Genomic DNA, 19,575 nt, shown 5'->3' with positions numbered 1-19,575 from the left:
TGCATTTAGGCATCAAGTTGAATGTTATTCAGTAGACTTGTGAAGGTTCTTTTATTTTTGTGAGCCCAGAGAAGCTCAGGACCTTGCACAAGAAATTTGGGCTTTGAGTCATTTTCACATCTTTCCAGCTCTCAGAAACCATCCAGGCAAATCTAGTCTCCAATATTTTTGTAGGAGTATGTCACATAGTACTAATACATGTACAAAAAAACTCCGAGGCAAAATGTGGAAAAGTGAGTGAGAAAAAGCTAAGTGTCTCAAGGAGTGGTTACGATTCCTAAGGTATGAAGGAATCGTTCTTGGGATCGGCCTTCGGCCAAATTCTGAGGGACATGTTCAAGTGCCCTCGTGAGAACGACTTTTCAATACAAATTTGTATACATCAGATGCCCCTAGTCCTGGGTTAGGTCTAGAGTTTAACTACAAACTTTGTAGTGCCAGTTGTTACTGTACTACATCTTGCATACAGTCGGTCTTTCAAAGTGATTGTAGTAAAAACCAATGCGACTTGCACAAATAGTAATTAATAGAAGTGCCACAACAGCCACAGAAAACTAATGCATCATTGTCAGTGAAATTATAGAAGCACATACTAATTCCAACACAGGAAAAGCAGTACCATTGAAATCTGTGAAGGAAATGGAGCATAATGCTCCCTTAATTCAAGTAAATCTGAGTAAAACTAGCTGAGATAGCTCAGTTTTGAATTGGAATGCTTAGTGTGAAGTGTAGAAAATTGTCTTAATGCCAGAAAAATTTGTGAATGATTCTAAAATGCACATAAACATGTTAGATTGGGCGTCTTATTTTTTACAAGCAGTGTGCATTAAAGACACAAGCAGAAGTGAGAGAAAACTGAGAAAATGAATTGTAGCACTCCAGCAAGTGATCCTGATATTCTAAGAGTAACACCGTCAGATTCAGCTTGAAAATTCGGTCAGAATGCCTACCGGTTTTATTCAAATCCGAGCAGAATTGAGTGAACTACAAGCCTGACAAGTTTGGCTAGATGTGTGAAAACAAGTGCTTTGAGCCAAAATGAATTGTAGCACTGCAGAAAGTGATTCCTGTGTTCTGAAAGTGATACCATCAGATTAAGCTCAACAGACTGGTCAGAATGCCTACTTGATTCATCAAAATCCAAGTAGAATTGAGTAAGATACAGGCCTTGCAAGTTTGGCTGAAAGTGTGGGAACCAAGACTTGCTTAAATTGGTTAAGGTTTGAGCGGACAACGAAAAAAGCGTCGATGTGTCGGTGTTTAATAAAATGTTGATTTCACCAGTCTAATCGACGAAGCGCAGATACCGGTCTTCGAGGTGGCCGAGTACTTCCTGCGCCCTGTATCCATATTCGGAAACAGCGATACCTGCTCCTCGCGCGGAGCAGCGAAACTTGGAAGTGAGACAGGAAAGTGCACTGACCTGCCCACCGAGACGCCGTGCTCGGCTAATCTTGTATGCCTCTACTTCAGAGGATAGTGCTCGGAGATTAGATTCAAAAAATCGAGCACATCGACACTTTTTTCGTTCTCAGCGCTCTGGTGGCTGAAGAATTACTAAATGCAGAAAAATGTTCAAAGTCAGCACTTTTGTTTCTGGACTAAAGAGCCATTTACCAGAGCTTGACTTCCAAGTTATTAGCTTCATTAGTAACTGTTGTAAGGCAGCTTTTAAGCACTATAGGCTCGGAGTTTGGGTATAAGTGCAGGTTATGACAACAATTCTAAGGTGTTTACAAACCCATACTAGGTGACATTTTAAACTATTATAAGGCCTTTACAACATAAACTAGATGACATATCAGAATATTATGAGGCCCTTACAAACTAATTCTAGGGGGTGTACTAGAACTCAATAAATGACATTGTAGGAGGCTTACTAAGTGTTACTATACAACATGCTAGAAGTCAATATATCCCTTTGTAGGCTACTGTAAGGCTCCTACCAATGGATACTAAGTGGTATACTAAACTGTTGTAAGCATCTTATAAACTGATACTAGATGACATATCTAACTATTATAAGGCCCTTATAAACTCACATACTTACAAGAGATTCCTAGAGACTATTGAAGGTTACTGATGATTTTTCCAAAGTGATGCCAGGGAACATTTCCGAGTATTGTAAGCTCATTACAAACTGATATTATAGAAACTATTAGGAACCAGTATAGTAGGGTGTTGTTGACTTGCTGAACATTACTAGACAATATACTATGAGGCAGTAGGCGACTTTGTAGACTACTAATAGTATGGCCCTTATCAACTCACACAATTGATATACTACCTATTATGTTTCGTAGAGGCCTTATAACACCCTATAATGTGAACTGATAATGTCTAGTAAGCTCCTACAATATCTTACTACATAGTTTACTAACTTTTAGCAAGTTTCTCAGCATTGTACTGACCTTATATAGCCTGATATGTCACCTAGTATTTATTTGTAAGATCTTACAATAGTCTGAAAGGGCATCTAGTATCAGTTTGTAGGAGTCTTACAACAATCTACCATATAATCTACTAAATGCTAATATACCCCTTACAAACCATGAATAGACCATTATATTTTCTACTGACTCCTAGTATGTCATACAATAATGTCTAGTAAGCATTTTACAACATTCGACTACACTGAGTGATATGAGTTTATAAGAGCCTTATAGTAGTTTACAAATTCATCTACTGACTCTTAATACGTAAGAATCATCACTACAAAACATGACACCAGCATTTGTTAAAAATGTGCCTATAAGAATAACTACAAAAAATAACCCTAGAAACTGTAAAAAGGTGTGTCAATAAGAATAACTACAAAAAATGACCCTAAAAACTGTTACCAAGGTGCCGATAAGAATCACTACAAAAAATGACCCTAGAAACTGTTACTAATGTGCCTACAAGAATTACTACAAAAATTGTTACCAATGTGCCTATAAGAATCATGACAAAAAATGACACTAGAAACTGTTACCAATGTGCCTATAAGAATCACTACAAAAAATGACCCTAGAAACTGTTACTAATGTGCCTACAACAATATATTTAAATCTATGCAAGAAATTGTTATTGTATTCTCTACTAACTCCTAGTGTGCCATTTAATACTATGTAGTAAGTGTCCTACAATGTTCCACTACACATTTATCAGACTACTGTGAGGCACTTACAATCTGATATTAGATATCATACTGAAAATCTGATTACATAGTAGACTATTGTATATAACACTTTTAGATATTTTTTATATGATGAAAATGATTTGAGTCACGTGAGACCTAACTTATATTTGCTGTCAAACAGGTGCCTATTAGAGCAAATACTTTGAAAAAAATCCATAAAAGTATAAAAGTATAAGGAAAATTGTGCCATGACTATAGAATCTAAAATTCTAAGAAACTTCTATCAGGTAGTTACCTTGGAGTAAGTGCATGTCATCAATGTAATCCTTGTAAAATAAATATTAATGACTTTTTAGTCATGTTTTTATATAGATTTTATAAAATGACATAGTAATATTATTTTGAAGCCATTTTTAGCTGAATCTTTGAAAATACATACTAGTCACTTTTTAGTAATGTTTTTATATTAATTTTATAAAATAACATAGTAGCAGCATTTTAAAGCCATGTTTCAACTGAGTCTTTTAAAATGCATACTAGCCACTTTTTAGTAATGTTTTTGTATGCTTTTTGCAAAACAACATAATAGTATCATTTTAAAGCAATTTTGAATGTGAGTTTTAGAAGGGGTGTACTAACAATTTTTAGTAATGTTCTTATATAGTTTTGATACAAGAACAGAGTAATATCATTTTAAAGCTATGTTTTAGATAATTCTACTCTGAGATACTCAGCTACAAATAAATTATTATCTACATTATACTACATTATCGACTGATATTAAATGATAGGCAACACGACAAACATATAAGACTCATCTGATAACATAACATATTATTGTTGTAAAGTGTGTCACATAGTCTAATGCACTATTATAATATTTTTATAAACTACGATCAAATAACGTGTTATAAGTAAGTCAAGAGTATAATATTATTAGAAGCTTACTATATTATACTAATCAATATACCAGTCATTTAATAATATTACAGGCTAATATAATTTAAAAAGCACTAGCATTTTCTTGTTACTTTTTTGTATAGACATATAGATAGCATGCTGAACTAATGCAGTACTACTACCAAATATTCGTAAGTAAAATGTTATATAAATAGCATACTAAAAGATTGAAATGCAGTTATTAATAATAGAGTATCTAAATAGTATTATAAGTCATTCTAATACTTAATTTCTTTTTGGTATCTGTATAAAATGAATTTTTACATAAATCTAGTTGAAATAAAAACAGAGTTTCAGAGCTTCAAAAATTTATACACTAATAAGAAAGACTTGAGTGCTTTATACTTATTAGTATAACATCAAATTTTAGTAGATTTTCATCCAAAGTAACTGTTTTGAGTAAATACAAATGATGAAACCTTTAAATAGATACTGAATGAATATACAACATGCTAGGCAATGCAATGAACCACTGTTTACAAGTAATTAACTACTAAGGAGTAATACAAAATAATTAATGCATGTGAGAACAATTAGATGATGAGAGAAAGGTAGGAACATCGAACCTCAGGAATCGTTCCTGCCATGCAAAGCAGTGGCCTACTCCCCACAAGTAGTGTCTCAAGGACCGATAGATAACTGTATATATTGATCAATGTGTACTGTACAGGTACTGGCACAATGTAATCAGGGGTGCTGTATATCTAGGAGATCAGCCTGCACAGGCCTCATTTGGTGTCATTTGCATTCTATGGCTCATCCTGATGCCCAGCAACATGCATGTTTAACACCTCAGGGAGGTTGAGAGATCAGAAGGGAATGGAGGAGGTGGTAGGGTGGCCACGCATCTAAAGTCATTTGAAGCATGGGGGCTTGGTTTGCATGGCCTGGCACATCTTCATCCCAAACGGCCTGCCCATTCAACGCCCGAGAAAGTTGAAGAGACGAGGGAAGAAGGTCAGGGAGGTGGTGAGGAGGCCACATGTCGAAGGTCATTGAAGACGAACGGGGGCCCTGCATTTGAAGCGGGGGCTTCAATTATGTCACCTGGCATGAGGTCGTGCCAGGCGGCCTGCCCATGCGATGCCCGAGGAAGGCGATGAGTTGGGGGAAGGGACCGGGAGAGGTGGTAGGGTGCTTACACATCGAAGGTCGACAACAACGAACAAAGCCCCCGTGATTAAAGTGGGGGCCTTGATTATATCACCTGGCATGAGGTCATGCCAGGCAGCCTGCCCGTGCAATAGCCGAGGAAGGTGGAGAGATGGGGGAAGGAGGTCAGGGAGGTGGTGGTGATATCGCATGTTGAAGGTTGTTGATGATGAATGAGGGCCCCGCATTTGAAGCAGGAGCCTCGGTTATGTCACCTGGCACATCCTCATGCCAGGCGGCCTGCCTGTGCAATGCCCAAGGAAGGTGGTGAGTTGGGGGAAGGGACTGGGGGAGATGGTAGGACGCCTATGCATCGAGGATCGACGATGATGAAAGAGGGCCCCATGTTTGAAGTGGGGGCCTCGGTTATGTCGCCTGGCACATCCTCATGCCAGATGGCCTGCCCGTTCAATGTCCGAGGAAGGTGGTGAGTTGGTGAAAGGGACTGGAGGAGGTGGTAGGGCACCTATGCATCGAAGGTCATCCAGCTGTGGTTTCCACTTTTGTATAACAATACCCCAGTTACCTGGGGGAATCATTGTTCACTACTCACCAGTTATTGTCAATTGTCAAAGTTTTTGTTAACAACAGTCTGAGAAAATTGTAATGCAATAACAAGTTGTGCAAAACAACTTGCACTCAGCCATGCTTAAACCCTGGTCTTTCGGACATATAAGCACATGCCGCACACACAATCTACCAACTGCTCCATTGAGCCATGTATTTTTCTTAGCCTCAATTCTATATAAAGCTATTGCCTTCTTTAATATACATATTAGAATCTTTTATAATAACTATATATCCTGTTGTTACTGTTGCTTCTAATAGTTATTTACCTACATTTTTCTATTTATTTCACCCTTCTAATAGCTTTATTACATCTACAAATTTTGATATTACAGTTTTAATCTTATTTGAATATTTACTCAACTAAAAAGGAAATGCTTAATATTAGGCACTCAAAGACTTATTAACAGAGACATCAATCACTCTTAGAAGCAACAGTAACAACAGGATATAGTAGTTATTACAAAAGATTCTAATATGTATATTAGAGAAGGCAGTAGCCTTATAGAGAATTAAGGCTAAGAAAAATACATGACTCAATGGAGCAGTTGGTAGATTGTGTGTGCGGCATGTGCTTATGTGTCCGGAAGATCAGGGTTCAAGTCTGGCTGAGTGCAAGTTGTTTTGTACAACTTGTTATTGCATTACAATCCTCTCAGACTGTTGTTAACAATAACTTTGACAATTGACAATAACTGGTGAGTAGTGAACAATAATTCCCCCAGGTAACTGGGGTATTGTTATACAATAATGGCCACCACTGGTGAGGCAGGATCAGAATGTCAATATACAAGGTCTGTCTATGCACCTGCTTCCTGACATCTACTGGGAACTCTTCCAGACATGTCTCAAGAGGGACAAACCAACTCTTTGTGCGAGCCTCATGGCTGGAGACTACCACTGGAGATGACGGGTTGGCTGGCCTGGTAAGCTCCACAATGACATTGAACATTCAGTTGCTCACCATTAGCGGGTGGCAGTTGAGTGCACGACACTCTGGTGCTTCAATGCACGTGTGCTGCATTTGACATCCTCAAGCTCCTCCTGCTTCTCCATGTCCTGTTGCTCGAGGATCACCTCAACCAGAATTGGCACCAGCATCTCCTCGACCTTCTCCTGAAAACAACGGGTTGCACTCTGGAGCAGGAGCACCTGAGAGAACTGATTAGGGAAGGACTTGAGTTTATTGTGGTACCCCTGCTCAGCAACGGTGCCGTCTTTGAGCATGTATACGAAATCTTCGGAATCAATTTGAGAGAGATCGTATGTAATCACAATTGTATTCATGTTCTGGTGCCATAGCTTGATGACTTCGAACACCAAAATGCATGACATCACATCCAGCATGGAGATGGCTTCATCTGTGAATTCCACCCTGCAGTTCAGTGGCCATTTCACTAAAAACACCCAAGTAAAACTCACCAAGAATTGGTACAGTGGGGTTATGCAATAGTGCATGGGCAATGGCCAAGCACGGCCACCAGATGGATTGGTAGATGGCGGGGCTTACGAGATAATTTCGGATCCACCTTGAGCATCACTTTACCTGTGCCAACTCCTGGACCCGAAGATCCCTGAGTCTCAGCGTATACCTGGTGATGTCAAGGTGAGAGATAGAACTTGAAGCGTCGCTAAGGGGCACCAGGTCAGAGAATTTCCTAAAACCTACCCTCAAGAGTTAAGGAACGGACCCCGAGTACCAAAGAGACCTTACCCTGGCTGATAAGATCAGATGGATGGTGTAATAAGACCTAGAATGCGGCAGGTAAGGTAAAGAACACGCTGATAAGATGAAGTCGACCTTGCTGATAAGACCTTGCTGATAAGAAGTCATTGAATGTCTTCACCTCTGACCCTTTTCACTCACAGCTTTGAAAGCGCTGACAATTGGAGAAGCTTGAGTAAGTATATTTTATCGCAGATCATGCAGTGATAAATGAAATTCTGAGAATTGGGCTTGCCATTCGAGAGTTAGGCAAAACTGCCTCCAAGAGTTCAGAGCCAGGACCCCGGGGATCGATTAAGGGGGTGTCACCTAAGGGTTGTTTCGCCGGCTGATTCGGCTAGGCCCCCCTTGGGCGTCGCTGTTCGTGATTTCACAGCAATGTATTTGTCCCACACAAATAACACCATACATGTGGCAAGATTTCTGACTGCTTCCACCTGTCATCTGACCAGTCACCGACTCACCACTATCTCGTGCAGGTTGGGTTTTTCTTAGATGGTTCATGCTTGTTCCGATCAATATGGGCACACATTTTTATCTTTCTTCATCACCATCTCTGACACATCACTGCCGCTAGCCGGTGATGTGATTGTAGTTCTGTCGCAAGCCGGAAAGGAGGAGTACGAGCGGAATCAAGTCCGTGTGGGGTCTGAGATGCAATGAAGGAGAAGAGTCTATTCCAGAGGTATGAGGTGGGTGTCCCGAAAGCGTAGCTAGGAAAATCTCTGTAGTCGCAATAATCGCTGGAAACACATCGGGGTAAAATCGCACTGCTCTAAGGAGAACACTGAAATGCAGAAATGCAAGACTGCCCAGAAAACGCACAAATGCAAGACTGCCCAAAGACGCACTAACTGGATGGGATGAGAATGTGAATGAGGCTTTTTGCAAGCGTACCTTCTGGGACGATCAGTTCTCTCCCGACTTCTTCCCCTGCCATCATACTTAACTGGTCCTGACCTTTCCTGCCCTCCTGATACTGCCCGCCTTTGCTTAACAATCACTCCACTGAATCACTGCCCATCACGCCATATCCCGTCCGCTCACACTCCTACTCATTCCGAGGGATCCTCCATCACCGAACCCGCCCGAGCGCCTAATAAGGACCCGCCCATCTCGGAGGCATCTCCCATCCTAAACTCAATCTCCTATCCGTGGACGCCAGTGTCATCCTTCACAAATACACCCTTGCAGAAGCTCTTCTTCGCATTGAGATCTTTACTGAGCCCTTCGATCCGATCCTATGGAAAGCATGGGTGGTCTGGATGCACGTCCTGCTGGTGAGGCCCCCACGAGCATATGATCCTTCGCTGTCTGACCCTCACATGTCCCTCAGGTCTTTATGGTCCAAGCCCAGTCTGAAGCGGCCAGCATGGGGATCATCCTACCCCTTCCGCGCGATATCCCTGTCCTGGCCCAAGTGGAAATACACCTGGCAACAGCTCGCACTATAGAAGGTGGTCGTTGAATGATACCTCGAATTGCGGATCACCTTCCTGCAGTCATTCCTCATGGTTTGACTGCCCGTGTTCTGTATGACGACCCCGCTGTCCGCGAGAACTTTGGTTTAGGCCACCCGCCGGATGGTCTCCCTGACATTGGTGCACGGTCGTCCTGTCCCTATTTTCCTGGAATCGTGTTCCTCAGCTTTTATCACCATCAGGACCTTGCACCTTTAGGTTGAGACATTGCGCAACGTGGCCCGCGAACTGTACGATGTCATGCGTGGAATCACTGATAGACGCGAGCTGGTGGATGGTACTTTGAGATGGTTGCAGATCATAGTCAAGGAATTGGAAGTAGCATTCAGGCTCGTAGTGTGCCCTCCTCCAATAACCAGCTTCCAACTGTTGTCGGACTAGGGTCGGTCGTGTAGCACCCTGTAGTATCTCCAAAATGTGAGACCGCTTCGCAGATGTGATTCCCACCTCAGCGTGCTCTGCGTCCCTTCACCGGTCTCTACCATGCTTCAATATCGCCTTTACAATGGTGCAGTCCCCCCAGCCAGTCTTCAAGGCTTCCTCAAGGTTAGCAAAAACATAGGCAGTGTCATTGGCCAGTTCATCTTCAGTTCATTGCATCGGCTATACCACATCTTTGTCATCATCTAAAGACACTTTCCCCAGGTTACTACGCTGACTACTTGGGTCAGAAGGCTGTCTATGAGTTCATTGTAGTGGTACGTTCGTGGTTGTGTGACTAAGTGTGTGTTCTTCGAAGACTGGAAGGAACTTATGCTTATCATTTTCGCTACTACCCCATGTGTCATTGACCCCACTGATGCATATGCTCTGCACTGCAGTTCAGTCCTGGCTCATGAATCTGCATTAGTTGACCTCTCCGCCTCAGGTTCTCTCATCTGGCTATCCGTCTTTCGTAGTCTCCTCGGCATTGGCATTGGCAGTGGCCACCCCATGTCCACCTCCATGGCAAGCGACTGCACTGCCGGAGCATATTCTGCTTGTGTATATACTTGTCAACCAGGGCTGGGGTTCACTCATCGGTGGCATTGCTGTTATCATCATGCTTGCATGCTACAAGCATGTCGTGGAGGTCGAAGATGAGATGAGCAAGGTTGACGGCAGTGAGTAGTGCACATCCTTCATTGTGATCCCCAGAAAATTGATCAGTGATGATTCATACACTCAGTATGGCATATTTTAGTTGGCCTTTCACTCATCCCCATGTTCAGCATGCTCTACCAGTGCCTTACCCTCCCTGAGTCGAAGCAATTTGAGGCATCGCAGAAGAATGCAGACATTGAGATGGAGTTGATCAACGTGCTCAAGAAGAAGGCCAGCCCAGAAAATAGCATCACTGAACAGATGTGCAGTCTCACGGCACCCAGCCCACCTCTCCTGCGCTGCCCCCACAGGCAGTAGCCAGACACGGCCATTTTACTGATATGCATCGTTGATCCTCTGGTGTGGGCTAACATCGATGTGATGCATGATGCATTGATAGACTTCGTGCATTATTTCTTGAAGTGGCGGCACTTTCGGATCTTCATTAGAATGTGCATCTGCTGGTTTCTTCTTGACATCGTGTAAGTCCCTCCCATCAATTCACCACATCATGCTGCAACATTGCCACTGATGATTACCTTCACATTGTTCATCTGAAGGTCGTACATGATCAACCAGGATCTTTAAATATGGGAGACAACATCAGATCTCAAAATCCGGAAATTGAGCAAAAATGTCTGGTAGAAAATGCCAGAATTTCCTCAAAATGGCCGGATTACATCTGGCCTTTGTGCTTTTTTTTGAGCTTTGTCCAGACTTGTGAGGTCTTCCTGATGCACTTTTGTGTGTCTGTGCATGGCATGTATGATGCATGCAGCAAGGGGGCACAATTATTTCTGTGCTCACATTCAACACTCTCATAACTGAGATCGGCACCTCCGCTGCACTATGGAGTATGTTCCTTTATAATCTCATGTATTCTTTTATTCTTTACTGATGCATGCATAGTCTTCTTTGGCTGCTGTATCATGGGAGCTGATACGTGCATTTCTCCAACATTGCTAGGCCTGACACTGACGAATTTGTTTGGCATTTACGTTGCTCTTTCTAGAGGTCAAGAACTGCAACTCAGCTGTCATGTACACAGAGGAAAAGGAGCGACTCACGGCAGGAAAGTATGCTCTCCAACTACATTGAAGGATCCTCTCCTGACCTTGCATACACAGACTGTAGATGAATGAGGAGAGTTCATGCCTTCTGTGAAATGCTTCACGCCAATGGCTTTCACGATGTGACGAATAATGACGTGTTCCCACACTACTACTATGGCCCTATGCCTGAGTTGTACAAATTCACGAGGCAGCTACTGACAGGTCGACATAGTGGGACATGTCCCTCCTCACCAATTTGAGAAGTTAAGATTGTATAATCTTGTCGGAAGTTGGACTCAGTTGTTGACTGGCAAGGGTTCACAAAATAGATGATGAAGTTACATTCCATGGGCACATATAGGCTGTCATGCAGGCTGTCAAGAATATCAATTCATTCAGTTACATCAGAAACACCTCACCCTCTCTGAACAATCTCACACCCGTGATACATCCACCACAGCATGTCTTCCACGACTGAACTAAACATGCTGCCCTCCATGCCGATGATGTCCTATGCGTGGCCCATGACCATCGTCTCAAGGAACAGGAGCACCCACTCCTGCAGCATAGCACCATCGTGTGTGTCATGGAGCGAGGCCAGTGCCCGAGTCTGCAAAGGGAAGTCCTCGAAGAAGAACGTACGAAGAAATGTACGCATAAAGCACTCAAGGAGCATCGAGCTCTGTGGCTCAGTAGCGTCCATTGCAAGGTGTTGGCATGAGACGCTGCCGGGGGAAAGCTCGTCCAGGAGGCTGGTACAGGCTAACTTGGAGGGCTGAGGAGGAATAGGAAGCACGGACATGGTGGATGTGAGACTTGCAGATGTAGGATATCGGGCGGGAAATAGGGAGGGGCCAAAAAAGAACATGGTGATTCCACCAGAAAACCTCTCCACACTTGGGCTTCAACACATCATGTGTTGGCAGGCATCCTCCTGCATGCCCAGTTATATCAGTGAACATTTGACTCATTGACGCAGGATGTACATCAAGGTCCCCCTTACTCCTCTGCATCTCTCATCATTAGGATCCACAGATTGGCAATGTGTGATATGATGAACACTTCGCATTCAAAAACCTGGTACTCAGGACACACTTCTTGCACTCAGCGCTAGACTCAGAATCTGCCTCATCTTCCAGTGTATTGTTCCTTCCCCCCCCCATGCGAAGTCGCCTGTTTTTCCTCTCATTGTCTTCTCATCCAACTTGGCATTCAAACAAGGTGCTCGAGAGATGCGGTCAATTTCGCGCTGCATTGCGGCACCTGGGCAAGGTTGCGAGCCTATCGGGCGGGTGTTTCGGGAACTGCATGGATGAATGAGTTCATGATTACATGCAAGACATGGCAAGATGGTAAGATTTATACAGGCATGATGCAAGGATGCAGAGATTTGCCGGCTGCAGTACTCGGTCGGTCGTTATCATACATCCATGAGAAGTTGGATTGTCACAACATCATACCGATTGCAGTTCCTCTCATCTCAGAGTCCATCCGTTGTATTAGAGTCCTCGCTGCACATTGTTGTTGATGACAGCACGCAAGACCTATCCTTGGCCCTTGCTTAACAGACTGGTTGATTACGGCTGGCATGTCGATCGTCGACAGCACGGTATCATTCCTCAAGGTTGTCTTTCGGGATCCTGTTAAATTGATGACATCGTGGTGAATCAGAGGAGGCCCTCCCTCCCCAGTCAGTCGAACCTTCATTCTTTTGCACTGTATTGATCCATGGAGTTTGCATTCAATGAGAGTGTGGGAGATGCCCCTTCTTTTGAAGTGTACACAAAGTGCACGCTGCAAAAAGATACGCGCTGATGCAAACCTCGGTCAGGTTGCACCTCCGCCGATGTTGTTGCACAAGCAGTTGTTACCCCTAGACTGAACTAGTGCAGAGCAGGGGTATACCCCTGGGTACTTTGAGGCATACCCCTACCCTTACCCTCCAAGGGTACATACCCTTGACCAGGGGTAAGGGTACCAAATCCTAAGGGTATACCCCTCAATCTTTGCTCTTATTTGAGAAAATGACATTATATATATTAAGTCTGAGGTTTGTACCCCTCTTCTTTTATCTTTAAAGCTTCTGTAAACATGATTCAAGTTGTACTCAGACTGTACATACTCTATATTCACCCTGTAGTTACTATCTACATCATATATACTATAGGTAGTGATACCCTCCAAGGGTACAAGGGTTTAAAAACCCATACCCCTACCCTTACCCTCCGATACCCTTACCCTTGACCCTTGAGGGTTATCCATACCCTTGCTCTGCACTAGACTGAACAGAGTTGGTCCATGATTGTCATCATCCATTGTCAACAGCACACAAACCCCTAGTAGAAGCTTCCGCTGGCAGAGTGGATTGGCAAGAACTCATCACATATCCTGTCATTAAAGATAGTGTACTGAACACAATTGGTTTGAGGTATTTTGCCCCCCCCCACGATGTATTAAGAACTCATTCATATATTGATAACAACAATGAAGATGAACATGCAGTAAAACCCTCTCCTCCACTAATTACTGACAGCAACACTACACCTTTCACAATCACACCCTATGCTGATAATGCCTTTGCACCATCTTCCACTATGGACACAGATTCCAAAGATGCAAATCACAAATCACAAGAAACTCAGTCAGGCACATCTCACCACTATTCTTATCATATCTCATCTACATTACTGTATCATTTTGATCTATTCGACACCTGGTGTGACATGTGACAATATGGTACCAATTTGACAGGTAGACGACTCAGCCGGACATTCATGACCGGCCGAAATTTTGGACATTTTAGACCCTTTTTAGGTAATTTTTCCCATTTTGGGTGCCCTTTGGGGCAGTAATATGCAAAGACCTTCCGACAGTACTACCTGTGACCCATGACAGCTGCCAAATTTCGACACAACAAAAGGGCATGTGACCCATGACATGTTGAATAGATCGAAATGGTACAGTATTCCCCAAGAACTCTATGCAGAATTCAGCATGCACATAAGATATACCCACTTCATCCTCGACTACTATCACGTGATCATTTTGTCACACTTGGCGAAACCCTCTGCATGGCTAAATGCTCCACGCACAGAATGTACATCAAAAATCTGCTTTCATAACTTTGTAGAAGATGATTTTTAAGAATTCGTTACCGAAGCTGATAATTTTATTTTGAGGGAGGCACGAAGATTTTGAGCCTCCAGTGCTCCAAATTTGTCAATCTTGCGCCACCGTGACAGACTTTGGCTGTGGCTGAGGCACCTGACATGTCATGCTGTGATAATAGTAGTCGAGGATGAAGTGGGTATATCTTATGGACATTATGTTCATGATCAGACTGGGCCACTGAGGAGATGCAACGTGCAACATGCGTGGAATACTGCTTCCAGCCTTTAATCTCCACACCACACATCCCATACATTCCAATGATTGTGAAACAACATTGAAAGGTGCCCTGGTTAAAATGGCCTTCAATCTCACTCACCAATGAACCTGGGTGTCTGATCATGCTGTCGACTCCTTCACCAATGTTGCACAGATTACTGTGTCACTGCCACCAGGATATGAAGAGAAAGTAACTTCATCCTCAAAATGACATGGAATGAATCTACCTGATGACATTTTAGCAGCTAAGAAAAAGACAAAAACTATGTTTCTTCCTTTAGCTACCTCCATGACTGAATCTCACATCTCCAATCATATACGTCTCTTTTACTTTATGTGCTCTCTCCTGTAATGACCGAGAAAACCCACAAAAAAATAGAAAAAAAAATTGACAAACTAACATTCGTCACTCTAATACCGCACGCCTCGACCACCGCTTATTTCCCGCGAGGTAAGTGCGAGCTGCCAAGCAAGCGCTTCTCGAGTAAGAACACATGTTCCTGTATTTGATACATAATACAAGGTAACACAGCAGATATATTGCACGTGATAGTCACCTTCCTCCTGCAAGCTGGATACTGTCAGTGTTTTCCGTTAATCCCGTTAATCCCGTTGACCTGAATTTCTCCAACATGGCTGAGAGCCGCATCCGCCTTCCGCAAATCGCTGTCGCTTAGACTGTTCGACTTGCCGCCGCCGGGCGTACTGGCGCCCGACATCACAGAACTTGCACGAGAACGGACCTTCATTACAAGGGGGCTACAACACCGCGAGGTCGATCAGCGAATGAAAATGGGGACGAGTGACGAACATACAATGGGTATCCCTCGTCTTCATCCTCGGTCGCACCAGGCCAGTGATATCCGCGGTAGTCGCTCGTTCCTAGTGCTTGCATCTGCAATTATATCCATGTCAGAAAAGATCACGCCCGAATGCAACGACACGCCAGACGCACCTCTTCTGTGAGTGTGCCGATGTCTCCGGGCGTCGCGATGCCCGTCATCCTGAACCGAGGGCTAGCAGGTACCGAGTTCGGGGCCATTCTCTCCATCCCGAAATCGAACTCCTCCTCTTCCGCTTCGCCGCCCGCACCGTAGAAGGCATCCGGGTACGCCCTCCTGAGCGCCAGCTGCCTCGCCTTAGAGTATTCGATACCCAAGTTCTTCCAGTCAAGCAGAGGGCTCAAGCGTTCAACGCGGTTCCGCTGGTTGATGCGCTGCCGCCGCGTCTTCGAGCAGAAGCTGAACATGTGGTCGGTAAGCTGATTCACGGAATCTTCCACCGACTGAGAGCGACGGTCGACGATGTAGCAGCCCTCATCTTGCGGTCGCTCTATAAGGTCCTGGATGAAGCAACCGAAGCCAGAAAGGTTAGTGGTGACAGATGGAATTCCCATCTTGTCGTGAACACTAAAATTCGATATCAAAAGTACTCGATCGCACAAAGATGTGACGTACCACTGTACACTCCGCCGGCGTGTATCCCCAAGGTTCGTAATAACTGGGAAAGACTCCTAGATGGCACCCACGGACGAACTCCTCATAATCGAGACCGAGAATCGGATTGTTGGAGTTGAGGAAATCCGGATGGAAGATGATCTTGACGCGATCGGCTGATGAGTTGAAGAGGTGGACGCGGCGAATTTGGTTCAAGATCGGGTCGTTAGCGTCATCAGCCATGTTGTGCGTCGTGACGGGTGGCAACGCATTACGCTTCAGGGCAAAAATCCGGCGTTTTAGCAGCACCTTATCTTCTTCAGACAATAGCTGGTCGGGCGTCGGGAGTGTACCGTGCTCGCTGTGTACACAAAAAAGAAAATGAGAAACACGTGGTGAATGTATGACAATGATACACACCCGTTGGAGCGAATTGCATGTTCGAACAACCTCGCGCCTATGCGGTTCTGGATTTCTGTGACAGTATCTCGTAGTTGCTTGGTGACTGCCTGGCCCTTGAGCGCGTCGATAGTGTAAGAATGTGTTGCAGCAGGCATGATTATGAACGCTATAACAGTCATCTTGGAATTAGACTTCTTCAGCCGATAGTTAAGACCTATGAAATCGTGGCGTTATATAAACATGATGTGCGTATTGGAGTGAGGGAGAGAACGCACGCGCCAGAGACTCGATGAACATATCCACTCCCTTATTGCGGTATTCATATCTTCCAGCAGTGAACATCTACAACGAACAGACATTGATCATACGCGCGCCAGGAGAACGGAAGGATCGTACATAGAGTGTGTTATCCAAATCAAAGTCGTAGTGGCCATAGAAGTGACCCCGGACGAACTCGTTAATCTTCGCTTTCGCCGTAGCATGCAAGTTCTGGAATTCATGCATTGCCTGGAACTTGATGACGTTCAGACCATTGGGAAGGACTCCATCGGGCTTGCGCTTGAGTAAGTGTTCTGATTCATAGGCTGTGATGTGGGAAACTGTCGTGAAGACATCGGCGCAATGGGCAGCAGAACGCTCAATACAGTAGCGATGGTAGATGCCGCGCTTTCCTGCTTCGTGGTCAACGTCGAAATACTGAAGATTGTTGTAGAAGTCAACACTGCCGGCGCATAGGTATCGCCCGAGAAGGGTAGCGTGCGTTGTGAATACGGTGGTGATGTCGATGTGACGTTTCCGGCAGAGGGGAATTGCGAGACCGGCCTGCCACTCGTGAAAATGTGCAACAACTGCGGTCTCCAGTTGTCGAGAAACATACTGGAGAATATATGCATGACTGACGACGAGGAAAAATAGACGCGACGCACCTCTCCCAAAAACCACGCGACGATGTATCCGAAAATGATGGTCTCGTTTGTTTCATGGTCATTCGGTGGGGTAGGAATGCCCGCGAGATTCCACAGATCGCCCTTCCACTCATCAAGGCGCGAATACTGGCTACCTGTGTCGAAGAGCAAAACGTGAGGGGCCCCTTCGATAAGCCAGCGACCGTAGAGTGCCTTGACCCCGGCGTTGCGCATGTTTTCAAGAGTGGCTGCGAGATGAGGATCTGTGGGTTCGGAAGCTTCAACTTCCATAGGTGCGGTCTTGTAACTGAGGGGCCCTATGAGACAGTATCTGTCGCCATACTCGGAGACGGTGACAGGGACCTTGGTCTTGATAACGGTGTAGATGCCGCCGACCTTGTTGGCCACCTCCCATGCGCATTCGAACAAGAGATGGTTTCTGACGTCGCGTTTGAGCTCAGACATGGCTTAGAAGACCGTGAGCGGCTGGCGAAAAAAACTGGGAGGCGCCAACAGAGGGAGAGGCGCGTGGAGGAGTGAGGGCAGGGTCTAGGACGCTCTCGTGGGTATTTTAACGGGGTGAGGAAGAGGTCACCCTAGCTAGGAGGATAAGCAGGGCGAGTAAGAAGTTGTAAAAGCCAGGTTGAAGCAGGCTTTGGGAGGATGTAACCAGCCCTTGTACAAATCAACCATCCTGACGTCATCCACTGTGACCCTCCGGTCATAGGACTACTCATCTGCACCCTCCCAAAGGGAATATCTACGCGTTCTGCACAAATGAGCTACGATCTGCGACTCGACACTGTACGCATGACATCAGAGTTTCCCATCTTCAAATTTTCCGTGCGGGGATCCGTGGCGTATTATGCAACATTAGATCTACCAGCTTCTATATATACTTTTCAACGACTGCGAGACTGCCAGCGTGTTGGCGCAACGCCACGACTCCCACATAGTCTCACCCTCAACGTTAACCACCTTTAGCGGTGGCTCCGAGGTTCCACTGTCCGAATAACAAACTGTGCAGATAAGAGGGCAATGAGCGCCATGTTACGGTCAGAAAATTGAATGAAGACGCTTACTCAAACAGCGCCATGATTGTCCACTTGCGGTTGTCCGCTTCTTCGAACACAAGCGAACGCGGGCCATAGAAGACCTGCAAAGTGGGAGTGAAAAGTATGAGAACGCATTCAATGAAAAATGTGGCGCCTTGACCCACACCGACATACCTCATCATTTACTTCATGCGTTTTCCGAGGAAGACAATGCAGGAACTTCCAGTTAGGATCCGCGCGTCCTTCTCGACATAATTCCTCAGTAATTTGGTAGCCTTGGAAGTCCTTCAGACGCTGCTCCTTTTCAGCCTCCTGGCCCATGGAAATCCTGTATTCCACGCGTTAGTATTGCAGTCTGTGTAAACATCACTGCAACCTCAGAAAAAGCTCACCAGGTGTCGGTCACCACGACGTTAGCTCCTTTCACTGCCTCCCGTGGATCCGTGCTCCACGAAATACCCTTATCGCAACCCAGTTCGACGACGCGGTCCCAGACCGCGTTAGGCGCCCTATACCGCGCGTGCTCGGGCGTCGCGACGCGCAGTTTATGGCCTAGCCGCGGGTACGTGACAAGCATGTCATGCAGGACATTAGCGGAGTCGCCGACATACGCAATAGTGAGCGGGGGTAGGGGTAGAAGTTGCTCCGACGTTGATCGAATTTCAGAGGATGACGACGCGGGATTAAAAAGATGTGTGTTCTCTTGAAGTGTAAGAATGTCTGCAAGGATCTGGGTCGGGTGCCAGAGCGATGAGAGCGCGTTCAGCACCGGAACCGGTGAATACTTCGCAATTTCCTGCGCTAATACCATCAGTGAACAGCGATTAGCAACGAGCAGCGCGAATAGTGCGAACCTCGATCTCTTCATGTGCGCCAACGCGGGCAAAGATGCCCTGGCACATCCCGCCAATGACGCGCGCCGAGTCGCGCGAGCTCTCGTTGACCCCGAGCTGAATATCCTCGCTTCCGAGGAAAAGAGCGCGTCCACCGAGTAGCACCGCGGCAGTCTCCGCAGATAATCGTGTGCGCGTGCTGCGCTTTGAGAATAACAGCGCGATGGTCTTGTTCTTGAGAGATTGCGGGGGTGCGGGGAGCTTCGTTGCCCTGCGTGGATCATGGGGAGCCAGCCACGGCAGGGACACCTTCTTTAGATGATGTGCATGTGCCAAAACATGGTGAATCTGTGCCGGGGACAGATCCGCGAGGGTCATCAAATGGGGTACCAGCGGCATTTTGAAAAGGGAGGGT

General features: G+C 45.2%; 5 protein-coding genes across 5 annotated transcripts; 1 reads left to right on the top strand and 4 right to left on the bottom strand.

Moving 5' to 3' along the window:
* Positions 1-6,766: 6,766 nt before the first annotated feature.
* Positions 6,767-7,147, bottom strand: SCP_0802440 (hypothetical protein; the record flags this gene model as incomplete). The annotated part of the gene is made up of 1 exon (XM_027760834.1): positions 6,767-7,147. One exon carries the CDS (start codon positions 7,145-7,147, stop codon positions 6,767-6,769), a length of 381 nt encoding a protein of 126 aa, XP_027616635.1.
* Positions 7,148-9,490: 2,343 nt separating this feature from the next.
* SCP_0802430 (hypothetical protein) lies at positions 9,491-10,408 on the top strand (the record flags this gene model as incomplete). The annotated part of the gene is made up of 4 exons (XM_027760833.1): positions 9,491-9,596; positions 9,653-9,705; positions 9,858-10,110; positions 10,176-10,408. The coding sequence occupies 4 exons, from the start codon at positions 9,491-9,493 to the stop codon at positions 10,406-10,408; spliced, it is 645 nt and encodes a 214-aa protein (XP_027616634.1).
* Positions 10,409-11,653: 1,245 nt separating this feature from the next.
* SCP_0802420 (hypothetical protein) lies at positions 11,654-11,944 on the bottom strand (the record flags this gene model as incomplete). Its single annotated transcript, XM_027760832.1, has 1 exon — positions 11,654-11,944. The coding sequence occupies one exon, from the start codon at positions 11,942-11,944 to the stop codon at positions 11,654-11,656; it is 291 nt and encodes a 96-aa protein (XP_027616633.1).
* A 3,166-nt stretch (positions 11,945-15,110) lies between these two features.
* On the bottom strand, positions 15,111-17,737 carry SCP_0802410 (Glycogen [starch] synthase; the record flags this gene model as incomplete). The annotated part of the gene is made up of 8 exons (XM_027760831.1): positions 15,111-15,288; positions 15,345-15,424; positions 15,485-15,925; positions 15,987-16,326; positions 16,386-16,581; positions 16,643-16,709; positions 16,764-17,243; positions 17,294-17,737. 8 exons carry the CDS (start codon positions 17,735-17,737, stop codon positions 15,111-15,113), a joined length of 2,226 nt encoding a protein of 741 aa, XP_027616632.1.
* A 505-nt stretch (positions 17,738-18,242) lies between these two features.
* On the bottom strand, positions 18,243-19,559 carry SCP_0802400 (Ornithine carbamoyltransferase, mitochondrial; the record flags this gene model as incomplete). The annotated part of the gene is made up of 5 exons (XM_027760830.1): positions 18,243-18,291; positions 18,355-18,428; positions 18,502-18,655; positions 18,720-19,123; positions 19,182-19,559. The coding sequence occupies 5 exons, from the start codon at positions 19,557-19,559 to the stop codon at positions 18,243-18,245; spliced, it is 1,059 nt and encodes a 352-aa protein (XP_027616631.1).
* Positions 19,560-19,575: the final 16 nt, after the last annotated feature.

Source organism: Sparassis crispa (genome assembly GCF_003851025.1).
Source record: "Sparassis crispa DNA, contig_000007F, whole genome shotgun sequence".
Lineage (NCBI taxonomy): Eukaryota > Fungi > Basidiomycota > Agaricomycetes > Polyporales > Sparassidaceae > Sparassis > Sparassis crispa.
Note: the sequence above shows the minus strand (reverse complement) of the source record. Positions and strands in the feature narration are given on the sequence as shown.